General features: G+C 31.8%; 1 protein-coding gene across 2 annotated transcripts in view; it reads right to left on the bottom strand.

Moving 5' to 3' along the window:
- NSRP1 (nuclear speckle splicing regulatory protein 1) overlaps positions 1–13,669 on the bottom strand; it is a 38,872-nt gene that overhangs the window by 4,520 nt on the left and 20,683 nt on the right. For both annotated transcript variants that reach the window (XM_006925036.3, XM_025041656.1), the window contains 2 exons: positions 5,419–5,475; positions 1,145–1,273 (listed from right to left, as the gene is read on the bottom strand). In XM_006925036.3, the coding sequence (XP_006925098.1) occupies positions 1,145–1,273; positions 5,419–5,475 (186 nt within the window). The remainder of the gene's footprint in view (positions 1–1,144; positions 1,274–5,418; positions 5,476–13,669) is intronic.

The raw sequence follows: 13,669 nt of genomic DNA, 5'->3' as shown, positions 1-13,669 counted from the left end.
GATGGACCTAGAGGTTATTATGCTGAGTGAAATAAGTCAGAGAAAGATAAATATCACATGATTTCACTCATATATGGGGTATCTAAGGAACAAAAAGAACAAACTAATCAAAAATAGACTCACAAATATAGTGGACAATTTGGTGATGGACAGAGGGGACAGGGGTTGGAGGCTGAGAGAATGGAGTGAGGGTTGAAGAAGTACAAATTAGTAGTTGATAGTTGGGCATGGGGATGGGGAGCATAGCAGAGGGAATGCAGTTAGCATTAATATGATGGCTAAGTGGAGGGCCAGGAGAGGGAGGGAGTAATTGGGGAGATCGTTTTATGACCACTATAGATGTCTAACCAAGTACTGTATACTTGAAACTAATTAAAATTAATAAATTTATTTTAAAAAATTGACTAGCAAGAGTGAAACTAAAATTCTTTTCCAAAAATATCTAAATGTAAAGACAAAAAATTTTCAAAGTGCTATTTTATTATTTTTTAATTTCAAACTAAATAAGTAATTTTCCGTTTTTCTCACGCTTTTTACTGGTATTATCTTAATACTTCTTCAACAGATATGTGAATTGGAAAGGTTCCTACTAGTTTTTCACATTAGCTAAAAGATGATTATTTAAAATGGTAGCTTTAATTTTACGCCACTTTATTGGTAGATATTGTAAGATGCAAACATCCTTAAAAATCAATCTGTGCTTGTGAAAGAATGATAGAAAATTTGAACTTATTTCAATTCTCCCTGCCTTCTAATTTTTTCAAACTAAAAATCTAATCATATGTGTACAGATCATTCCATTACCAAGTAGGAAGCAATAAAAAAAATGAGAGGATTGATAAAACACAAAGATAAACAAGATCAGAACAAAGACTTCCTATGAAAATTTTTTCAAAAAATTATTTACAAAGGTTTTAAAGCAAAAAACAAAATTTACAAAGCTGTGAGATGATTCACTTGCTCCTGTTAGAATACTAAATGTAGGGCTTCCTGGGTTCTAAGTTCAATTTAGAATAACTGGAACTAGGGGCTCTTCATACTTCAAATACCTAAAGCTTTTTCTCAGATCATCTTCATGCGGAGTAAAATTAAGATACAAGATACAAGTCAAGGTTAAAGAAAGTTTGTATTTGTAGCTACGAACCTTTCGGTCTTTTCCCAAAAGCAATTTGGGATTACTTTCTTCTTTTTTTTTCTGCATTTCATCATAAATACTGTCATATTCATATACAGTAGAATCTTCTGCAAGGGCCTTCTGGATTTCCAGTTTAGTCTTAAAAAAAAAAAAAATTAAACATGTTTCAAAAATATGAGCTAAGAGATACCACAAAAAGTCTAAGTAATTTTACTGAGACAGGATCATAAATCAGAAATGTATCATAAAAATTATATCAATCACATTTTAAGACAAAAAATATGAACAACAATTCCAGAGCCACGCTGCCTGGTTTTGAATCCTAGCTCTATACTTTCTAGCTACTCTGGCAGGTTCGAATGATTTTTCTGTGCCTCAGATTTCTTCATCTAAAAAAAAATGAAAATAATTATCTACACTGAGTTATTGGAGTGATAATTTAATAAACTTAAAACACTCAGAACAGAACCCGACAGAGTGTTTGATAAATGTTCACTATTATTTATCCATGTGTACATTAACAGAATTATTCACATAAAAAGGTCAAAAGGTCCATGGTATAACAGAAACATCTAACCTTGGTTTTAAGATGCCTCTATTACATTATATATTAAACTTTATCATTTTTAGTTGTTTCCAAATGGTAGGAAATAATTTTTAAAAAGCTCCCAACATAACAGAAAAATGAGGACATTTTATAATTAACATTTTTGCAATTTTAATTGTATAAAGTCCTCTGCCTTTGTTCATTATGTTCCTTCTATCTAAATGTTCTTCCTGCTTTCAAAATCTTATCTAGAGTTTCAGGGCCAGCTCAAACCCTACCTCTTAATCTTAAATGAGGCTATTTGTCCTCAGGAGGACTTTTACCCCCAATGATTTCTTTCTGATGGCACATTCTATACTGCAATATTTAGCTCTTAATAGTATGTTTGATGTTATTACTTTCTAGTTGTTTCACAAATCTTAATCTCTTGTCCCAGCTTGTAAATTCCTGAGGCACAGAGATCACACGTTTTAACTTTTTCTTGAATTGCTACATAGCCTACTGCAATGTGCAAAGAGGGATATTTTTTAAGTGACACGGTGATATTACAATTATTCAAAGAATCAACCTGATATTCCTGGGTTTTTGAATAGTAACTTTCTGGAATATTACTGTAAGGCATAAAAATTTTTTAAATTTTCTTACTTTTCAACATTTACTTTAACCTCAGAAAAACAATGATTCTCCTGCCTACATGGTGAATTAGTACTGCTGCTCTCTCCCCAAAACCAACCTGGAGAACTGAAAGAGGAAAACATGGAATACAAGAAATAATCACCAGCAAAGGAAAAGTGACAGCAGGGCTATTTTAATTGATAACATGCCTTTATATTACTGGGAAAGTAGCAGGAGAGCACTTGTGTAGAAATAAGTCATTAACTTCAGTCTCAAATATATAAAGCAAAAAACTGAACAGAAATCTAAGTAAAAATAGACAAGTCCACAACCATAGTAGGGGATTTCAACATATGCCTCTTAGTGATCAACAGAACAGACAAAAAAATTAGTATGACTATATATGGATTAACACAACTGGCCTAATGGAAACATACAGAACATTTTTCAAGCATAGAGGATATTTATAAAAACTATTTACTGGATCATAAAGTTCATCTTAACACATTTTAAAGATATGAAACAATACAATGCATGATCTTGGAACCCAAAGAAATCATATTAAAAATTAGTAAAAAAAAAAAAGAAAAAAAAAGAAAAAAAAAAGGAAACCCCAAGCCCCTATATGTTTAGAAATTAAGTTCTAAATAACCCATGGGTCAAAAAAGCAATCATAATGTAAATTAGAGAATATTTTGAACTGAATAACAAAAATACCAAAATTTGTGAGATGCAGAGATACCAGTGTTTAGAGGGAAATGTATAGCTTTAAATACATATATTTGAAAAGAAAGAGGACTGAAAAAGAGAGCTATGTACTCATCTTAAAAAGTTAAAAAAATAACAAAATAAACCCAAAGAAAGCAGAATAAAGAGAACATTAATTTGTGATGGCATAAATTAATAAAGTAGAAACAAATTTATAAAACAATTATCATTAGCTCATTAAGACCCAGCAAACCTTAAGATTGTAAGATTTTTATATTTTTTTCAATCTGGATAATTACAGTGAAAAATAAGAAAAATTATAGGCCAATTTCACTTATGCAAAACTCAACATTATACAGAAATCCTTAATCAAATTTTAGTACACCAAATGCAATGATATATAAAAAGGATAATACCTTAAGCCTATGTTGGGTTTATAACATTTGTGGTACGTTACAATGGGACTTTTCTAAAGTTGCACCGACCTTACTTTATTGGTATGAATCAAACATGGTCATAAAGTATTATCCTTTTTACACAGTTCATTCATGATTAAAAAAAATAATAGAATCTCAAATCAAGATTAGAAAGAACTTCTTTGACAACACAAAGACCTATAAAAAATATTATATTTAATGATGACATGTCAAGTTTTTCCAATGATACTTTTCCAATGATGACAATAATAATGTCATCAGTTCTGAACACATGAGGTTCAGATAAAACAATAAAAAGAAAGAAAGAAAAAAGTAGTCTATTAGAGAAAGTACAACATTTACTATTTTCCTCTTAGATTTAGTACATGCAATCAAGCTAGTATTCTTCATGATAAAAGTTTGGGATCAAAGCAGAAGATAAGAGCTGAAACATCCAAGTGGGAATAAGGTGAAAAGTAGGAGGTATAGGTGGGAAAGCAAAGCAGCAGCAGGCAGATTAGAGGTACTAGAAGCACGGTAGCAGCATTTACAATTTCCAAGCAAGCCATGAAAAAATCTCACTAAACAGAAAAAGTGGCTTTGAACAAGCCAGAGTTAAGAATGAAATTAGACTTGAGATTTATGCTTTAAGTGACCAAGAAAAGGCAGCACAAAAATGTCAAAAGAACTCTAGAAAATAAGATACCTACATGACCTTGGAGAAGTTACCAGACTCTCTGGTACTAATTCTCCCATTTATATAGCAAAGAAGTTGAACTTGATGGTGTCTCCAAAATTCTAGAGCTCTAAAATTTATGTTAATCACAGTTTATGATTTTTTGTGTATATTAAATCATTTTGAGGCTGCTGAGTTACACAATACACTAGGAAACTAAGATAAATAAAATAACTAAAATAATTAAAATAACTAATAAAATATCTTAATATAACTAAATATAGAATTCTGTGCCCATTCCCCAGGCAGTAAAACACAGTGGCTAAAAGCTTAGACTCTGCAATTTCACTGCCTGTGTTTGAACATATCTTGACCATTTACTAAGTATGAGACCTCATGAAAGTCACATAAATTCTTTTTGCCTTCATTTCCTCAACTACAAAATGGGGATCAAAAAGGTATTTATCCCAGGATTGCGGTAAGAATTAAAGATAATTCTTAGAAAGTAGTTGTTATAATGTCTGGCACAAAGAATGTGTGTAACAAATTTATCCTTATGCTGGATTTTGGTTAGATGAGGGAGAAATAGGCCAAAAATTATAGAAAATGTAGAGGGGGAAAGAATTCACACTGAAAGGAAAGGACTTTGCCACTGTTTAATTTCACTATGTTCTGCAGCAGCTAAATCTAAGATATATTGGTGTCACAGTAGAAAAATTAGTAAGCCTTTAGGCTTACTTCTGTAATTAGCTGTGTGATCATGAGGGGTAATTTATCCTTTGGAAGTCTCAGATTTTTTAATGACTATTAAGAGGTTTGTAGAATTTATAAAAAGATAACCTATGTATATAAAAAGTGCTTGGAAATATACTATATAAATACGAGGTGCTACCAAGTCTATTAAAATTATCTGAAATTCTCCTTTCTTGGTAGATAAATTTCAAATAATTATAAAATAGTGAAATCACTTTGGTTGTAAAGGATTTTTTAACAAGTAAACTCACTAGTAGGAATTATTAGATCATATGTAATCTACTATCAGACTACTGAGTCATCTGAAAGTAGAAATAGGTTTAATCTATAACAGCAATAAAAAGCTAATACTTCATTGTGGTTTCTCCTTTAAAATTCATACAAGAAACCAGTGATCTATATAAATCAAGAAACATCTTACATTTTCAAAAAACAAGGGTCAAGATAAAATTATTTTTTTATACACACCTATTCTGTTTAGACTTAGCACCTAGATACCAAAACTGATACTTAAAAATGTAAGCTGAAATACTTCACCAAATCCATTTAACTTACTCTTTGACCTTACCTGTTTCATTGCTTGCTTTTTAGCAGCTTCCCTCTGAAGGCTTTCACTCACGGAGGTCTGGAACACAAAAAAATGTTGTTTTGTTTAACACTTCTTTTCCAATATTCTAATTGGCAACTAGTTCCTTATAGTTAAAAACAGAAAAATAATATTATAAATTAAATTAACATTTTTAAAGTCTTTTTCCTAAACTTTTGGAAACAAATGAACTTTCATTGTAAATTACCGGATTAAGCTGTAGGTGTAAGAGATAACAGAATAGTATAGGACAAAATGAGGTAACGGTTTTTAGTTCCAATTTGACCATTAAGTCATTCAACCTCTATGGATTTCAATTTGCTTTGTGTACTCGTTTGAATGTGTGAGTGTGCATGTATTAGGTGAGCATGGGTTGGTTCCTTCAAATACTACAATGGTATTATTCCCAGCAACAAAAGTTCTTATTTTAATATTCACCACTGAATACAATGTATCAAGCTCTTAGTATATGTTTAAGGCTTATGGGCAGCCAGAACTATCTAAGGTAATAATCATTCAATAAATGTGTACTGAAATGCCTACCACATTAGGCACTGTTACAGCTTCTGAAGATTACAGAAAAACAAGAACAGTCCTAGATAAATGGGCTGAAAGAGAAGACAAATAACTAAAGAGATAATTATAATATAAGTGTGATAAGTAATATAATAAAGGGATAAAAAAGGACTGTGGGAGCACAGAGTATAAGGAAACTAAATGTATGAGGAATCAAGAAAGCATGCCCAGAAGAGGTATGATATTAGACAAATCAAAAAGAATTCAAGAGAAGGCAAGAGGAGTATAGGAAGTAGTAACCACATGGGCAAAAGTAAAGACTTACACCTAAGAAAAGAAATATAGTTAAAATACTTAAGTAAAAATGTTTCCTTAAAAGTATAAGGCTTTGTAAACATACTAACCAACACTGAAATATATACTTCAAAACGGTAAATGTTATGGTATGTGAATTGTCTTAAAAAAAAAATTAGGCTATTTGGTAAATGTATTTTTAATCAAAAATGTAAGCCTCAGCCATAGGACTATAGTTCTCCAGACTACTGGAATTTGCTGTTTTCAGCTATATAGTATCAGTTGGTGCTTCCTTTGTTTTTCATGGCAACAAACAGAACAAAATAAACAAACCTAATTCTAGTTCCCTATGACCATGGAGACAAATACAGTTAATACACAAAGGCCATACAAGTAATAGAACACTGAATAAAATAAGTGTATAGTCAAAGAACTAAGGATATTTTAGACAGTAAATTCAAATTTCCTGTCACCTTATATGACATATTTTTCGCTAATTAGAATATCAATATAAACATTAAAATATCAGATAATGATAATAAGCATATCTCTCCTCCAGTCCGTCACAGTTCACCTGCTGTCACTTTAAAACTGGTTGTTTCAACTTAAACGCAACTATCTTTCCCGAACTTGGAAAAATAAAACACAAGGCTATTATATTTAGACTTTTATATAATGTAGAATAAGCAGACTGGGAAGGATTCCTCCAAAATAAGGTATATATATTTTGAGACATCTCAGGAGGCTTTGTTTCCATGTTTACAGCTGTTTAGAAGGATGAAGTCTGACCTTTGAAAAAAAATCAGATGTTAATGGAGGGAGCAGAGGGAGTAAAGTAATTTTACATATCCTATTGACAGACTTACATCCCTGGAATTCCAACAGCATCAGTGGGTATAGAGGTTAACTCTGAACCTAAACTGAAAACTTCAGGGAGGGATTATCTTTTGAAACTCATCTGATTATCAGTTTTCTAGCTAAAAGAACTCTGACAATTAAAGGTGATGACTAAAATGCCAACAACTTGTTTAAACACATATACACATATACAAATAGTTAAAAATGAAGGGTAGCAGTAAAACTTTAAGCCGTTTCTGTAAGAGTGATCCTACATAAAAATGAATAAATGTACTAAATGATATTTTAAAATCTATATAAGAAACTAGTCACAATGGAGAAAATAACCAGTACAATTTAAAAAGCAGAGTCAATAAGATTTTAGAGGTCAAGTCTTTCCAAGTTTTTAGAGATATCCTTAAAATATCAGTACAGATTTTAAGACCTAACTTTTTTTTCTCTCCTCTTTAATTCCCCCTTCCCCCACTTCCACCCCTGACCCATGGATGTTGCCATTTCCCCTTAAGAACTGGATTTCTGAAGGTGGGGCGTCCCCTCCCACATACTCATGGCGTGCACCCGGGGCCTGGCGCACCCAGGGCCTGGCACACCCGGGGTATGGTCCGTGTCTCCACCTGGGGCATGAACCCAGTACCTTCTGCGTGCAAAGCAGATGTGCTAACCACTACACTATGGAGCCACTCCCAAGACCCAACTTTTAATTTAGACTGGTTTCCATAAAAAGGTTACACGAGAGAAGATAAAAATGACAAAAGCAGATGCCCTTGCATAAGTCATGGAAGACTTCATCATATTGAACTTTAGATTTCTCATACAGTATGGTATAAAGAAGCTTACTAGCTGTGTTATTCTAAGTATGTTACTCATCTATATAATAGTATCTATCTCATGAGGTTACTCTGAGGATTAAATGATATGTTAAAATTGCTTAGCAAGTATCTAACTCTTAGCAAGATCAATAAGAGTTAGCTGTTTAGAAGAATAATTATATTATCACTATGCTCATGTTTAAGAACATTGGGCTTGAGGAAATGCTTATATTTAAACAAATTAAAATTAAATATGGGAAACGAGTAGCTATAGGTTTTTCTTCCTTGGCGTATTACAGCTAAACCAAAGTGTTCACCAGAAAAGCACATAAATCATGTTCCACTTTTTAGTATATTAATTTACCAGTGTGCTTAATAAAACATAAGATTGGTATTTATTTAGAGTTGAACAGTATGATTCTATTTGCATCTATGGAAATAGGAAAATCTATTCTTTTAAATATTTAAAAGGCTGTACATGTCTTCTTTTCTGTGTTACGGTTTCTTAAGGTTTCATATTCAGTATATCAATACATACGAAAATGGAGGATGCATACATTTAAGTAGTTCACTCTGGGAGCTATGGCATAGCTAGAAATGGGTTTTCTAGAACTGAGTGGTTTTACTAGGAACTAGTTATAAAATATAATGTCCCAGAGCATAAGCAGATTAGAAAGAACTTCTTTGAAGGAGTCCTCTGCTCTACTGCTACAATAATTGGATGGTGAGACTTGAAAGCAAGGAAAGGTCAACTGAATGGACATCTGCCTTTAATAACTATCTTGGTTTGGAGTGAGAGTTTCGGTCAAAAAAGTATATTTTTAAAATCTAATTTTGAAATAAATATAAATTCACAGGAAGTTATAAAGAAATGCACAAGGAAGTCCTTCACTCAGCCTTCCCCAATGTTAATATCTTGCATAACTGGAGTACAATATCAACAGCAGGAAGTAAGATGTCAGTACAAACCACAAAGCTTATTCGAATTTTACCAGTTACACATGCACACATTTGTGCACGTGTATAGCTCTATGCTATTTTATAACATGTAGAGCTTCATGTAACTACCACCGCACTCAAGATACTCAACTGTACTATTACCATAATATTCCTTTGTGCTATCCCTTTATAGCTATATCCACCTCTCATCTCCCATCCCTAATCCCTGGCAACCACTAATCTGTTCTCTATCTTTATAATTATTAGTTACTTCATGAATGTTAAATAAATGGAATCATTTTGAAATTGACTTTTCTTCACTTAGCATTAAAGGAATGTACATAGAACAGATATCACAAAACACTTCACTTCTTGCCACATAATAATCTAGCCTGAAAGTCGTGACCTAAGGAAAAACAGCTGTTAAAAAAATGATTAAGGTTGAATGTGACCAAACCTACACAATATAGTTGTTAACAGATTACTTTCAAAATTAGTAGGCAGACAATTATTCTATTTTATACCTGAAGACCAGGCCACAGAATATACAAGAAAGTATTCATTAATGGTGCCTTCTACTAAAACCGTAATTCATCATTCGTTTTCAATTTAGGAAGACAAAAATTACTCCCTGTAAGAGAAGAGCCTTTATCTTAAAGAAAAATAGTTCAATTTGTTAATCAGTCCAAATGCAAACATTCTGTCCTAAAAGTACCAACACTGCTATTTCACCATACTGATCTTTCTATTTTGAAAGAAAAAAATCTCAGGAAAATATATTTTAAAAAACCAGAAGTGGCAGTTCCTTGCAAATGTTTCAACTTAATTCAGTGAACATGTTCTGAGAGTCTATTATGTATTATAGCACTAAGAGTGGGAGAGGAGCCATATTTGGTCAACATTTTTATTTTTCATGTTTAATCTAAGAGTTGGTAGGTTTCTATTAGCTTTAATTGAAAATAAGAAATAAACATGAAGTAAAAGAATATAAAATGCCTGGTCCATTTTATATTTACTAATAATATATAACACCACCTCCTCTACACACACACTATTATAAAGATGTGGTCAAGTATAGGCAACATAAATTGCAGACTCAAGAGAAACACTACAACTCAATTTTCTTAGTCTTTACTACTACCTCCATTGTTCTGAGTAGAGAAAAAAAAATTTTAATCAATTTAATGTTTGTTTCATTGAATTGCAGTCAGACAGATATCTGACTAAAAGAGAGACTGTTTTAAAAACCTTTGCAGTTAGCTCAGGTACATAGAAGAGAAAGTACGTACATGACTGTGCACCTGTCTTACATCACTATATATGTTTAGATGGGTTGCCTCCTAGATCGGGATAAGTACTAAAAGAGAAATAACTCTATGTAAAACATAGTCTAACGACACTGGAAAAAAATTATAGATACTGGACCACTATTTATATTAAATTACCTTTCTTCAGTCATAAAATTTTTTAAATTAAAAATTAATAAATCACAAAAAAATAACACATGGGCTTCTTTCTGAAATAAGAGATTTAACTATCCACATATGCAAAATAACCCAGCTAAAGAAAAAACAGTTCAAAGTATCAATCATTCTTCAAATGGCTTATGGATACAATTTTCTGTTGTACTCTGAAGAGTTAAAATACAAAAATTTCTTTTTATTTTTTTAAACTTAGCAACAATCATTTATTAAAAAAGACCTATAACTCAGCAATCTCTATCATGGGCTTTATTCGTCCATATTCACATGACTCTTTTCTAAGTACAAAGCCTGTTTAATAGTTGTGAAAAAATACACAAAATTTTTATTATATAAGCTCAGAAAAAGTAGACATGACTATGCACAAAAAATTCAGAAAAAAATATAAATGTCCATTAACTATATGAAAAAATGTTCAATTTCTACCAAATAAAGAGATGAAAATAAAAACATTAACTTTCATTATCTATCAAATTGGTAAAGATTTTAAAAATTATATCATCCAACACTGGCAAGGTAATAAGCACATATTCTACATTGCAAAAATGTGAAATAGCTTCAACTGGGTAAATGTATTAAGAGCCTGAAAAATATCTATTCTTTTGATTTAGGAGTTTATTCTAAAGATATAAAGAAAGACATACAAAAAGGTTTAGGTATGATAATATTCACTGTTTTCATTGGGATACATATTCAAATTAGTGAAAAACTTGAAGCAACCTATCTTTTAACATCAGGCAAAACCAAAACCAAAACTCATGAGTAGCTCAAAAAGTACAACAGAACTTTCTGAAATAACTAAAATGTTGAGTTGTATATGGTAGCCACTAGTCACATACGGCTATTGAGCATGTAAATGTGACTAGTGTGACTGAAGAACTAATTTTTAAATTTTATTCAAGTTTAAAATTAAAAGTCTCTATGACACAGTGGTTACCTTATTAGACAATCTCAAGTAGGGGTCAGCAAATTCTCTTTAAGGGCCAGGTGGCGAATATTTTAAGCTTGTGTCAACGGGGCCTTCGCTACAACTACTTAACTCTGTCACTGTTTCACAAAAGCATCCACAGACAACAAATAAGTGAATGGCAAGGCTGTATTCCAGTAAAACTTTATTTAAACATAATCAGAAGCATTTCATTTAAGATTCAAACAAGAAATGATGCCCACTGAGGCTCTGTTCAACATACTAATGGAAGACTTGACTAATATAATAAAACAGGGAAAAAAAGAGGTAGAAGGAAGAGATAAAGCAGATGGTGTAGACAAATTATTACAATAAATGAGTTTAGAAAGACTGCAGGATACAAAATCAACTTACAAAATCAATAGCATGGCTCTATACCAGAACAGTGAACTGGAAAATATACTTGGAAATAAGGTACTATTCACAATAGCCATAAAAATGATAAATATCTAGGAATTAACCTAAAGATCAGGCACAGAACATTAATGGGGTAAAAACAATTACCTCATGAAAAAGTCCAAATGGATAGAGAACTATACCATATTTACAGATAGTTCCTTAAAGAATTATCTATAAATCCTAGGAAGTTAGTTCGAATACAAATCAGGAGTTTTGTTTTAGTTTTCAAGGAATTTCACAAACTTACTCTAACATGCCTATGTAAGAATAAATGTCTAAAAATAGTTCAATCAAGTTTGAAAAAGAAGTGTATGGTATGGGACTTATCCTATTAAATAGTAAGATTTACTAAGCCAAACAAATGAACAAACAAACAAACAAAAACTGTAATAAAACAAAACAAGAGAGCTTAGCAGCAGAGTCATGGATATATGGGAACCTGAGAGCTGGTTCTCTGAAAAGATGAACATAACTGACAATAGCACGATAGAGATGACCTACAAATCAGAAGGAAAAGCATGCGCTGTTTATAAATGGAATTGTGAAAACTCCATTTTAAGAAAAATGTTAGATCCCTATTTCACAACATATACAAAAGTGAATTCAACATAGATTAAAGACCTATGTGTAAAGGTATTACAAATCTAACATAAGATAGAAGAATGTCTTGGTAGCTTCAGGGTGGCAAAGACTCATTTAAACAAGACCTCTAAAGCACAAACCATATGGAGGAAAATTAACTTGAATACATTAAAAAGAGAGAATTTATGCTCTATTAAAGACACTATATTATAGTCAACTCTAAGCTGTAACAACAAATTAGCTCTCAAATACTGGACTTAAGTTTATTTCTCTTAGATTAGCGTTCTGAGTTCAGTTTGGCAAGACAGCTCTCTGTTCTCCATGGTCATTTAGAACCCCAAGTTCTTTCAGCTTGTTGCTCTGCCATTTACTAAGGTATAGAAAAAGTTGGGTCATGCCCTGAAATAACAAACTGATCTATATTCCAATTTATAACAAGGTAAAAAAGAAGTCCAAATTATAAATTTTCTTTTTATGATATAGTTAAAATATAAAAAGATAAAAACCACCAGTCAAGAATACTCTATCCAGCGAAATTATCCTTCAAATATGAAGGAGAAATAAAGGCTTTCTCTGACAAACAAAAGCTGAGAGAGTTTACCACCACTACATCTGCCTTAAAAGAAATGCTGGAAAGAGTTCTTCTACCTAAAATGAAAAGGCAAAAGAATATAAAACTTTGATTAATATGATAAATAAAATCAGAATATTGAAAAGCTACTTCAAAAATGGATGTTAATCACTAAGTTTAGTTTAAAGGTTAAGGGGAAAAATACATTAACTGTAGTTACTTCTCTTTGGTAACAAACTCACAATAAAAAAAGGGACAATTTGTTCCAACAAAAACATAAAAAGGGAACAAGGGGAGCAAGAAAAGGACAAAAACCATATAGGCAAATGAAGATGAGACACTATTAGCAGAAAAAGGGCTGTTTTATCTGAGACATTTTTACAAAATACATGTAACCACAAAAGAAAAATTGAAAACATAAAAAATGAGGAAACTAGGGAGAATGTTATAGAAAAAAATCGCCAAACTAAAACGGCAGACAAATGCAAGATAAAAGAAACAAACAATGGAGATATAGAGCAAACACAAAACAAAAGATAAAATGGCAAGAGTAGTAAGCCCTCATATATCAATAATTACCCTAAATGTAAATGGGATGAACTCACCAATCAAAAGACATAGTAGCTGGATGGGGTTAGGGAAAAAAAAAAGATCCAACTATAAGCCGCCCTGCAGTAAACTCATCTCAGCTCTAAAGACAAATACAGGTTCTAAGAAAAGGGGTGGAAGATCATACTCCAAGCAAATGGCAGCCACAAGAAAGATATAGTCATACTTACATGAGACAAAACAGACTCCACCCAAAAAAAGGTGAGAC

This window comes from Pteropus alecto, unplaced genomic scaffold (assembly GCF_000325575.1).
Source record: "Pteropus alecto unplaced genomic scaffold, ASM32557v1 scaffold98, whole genome shotgun sequence".
NCBI classification, from domain to species: domain Eukaryota; kingdom Metazoa; phylum Chordata; class Mammalia; order Chiroptera; family Pteropodidae; genus Pteropus; species Pteropus alecto.
The sequence above is the reverse complement of the archived record's forward strand: the minus strand, read 5'-3'. Positions and strand labels throughout refer to the sequence as shown.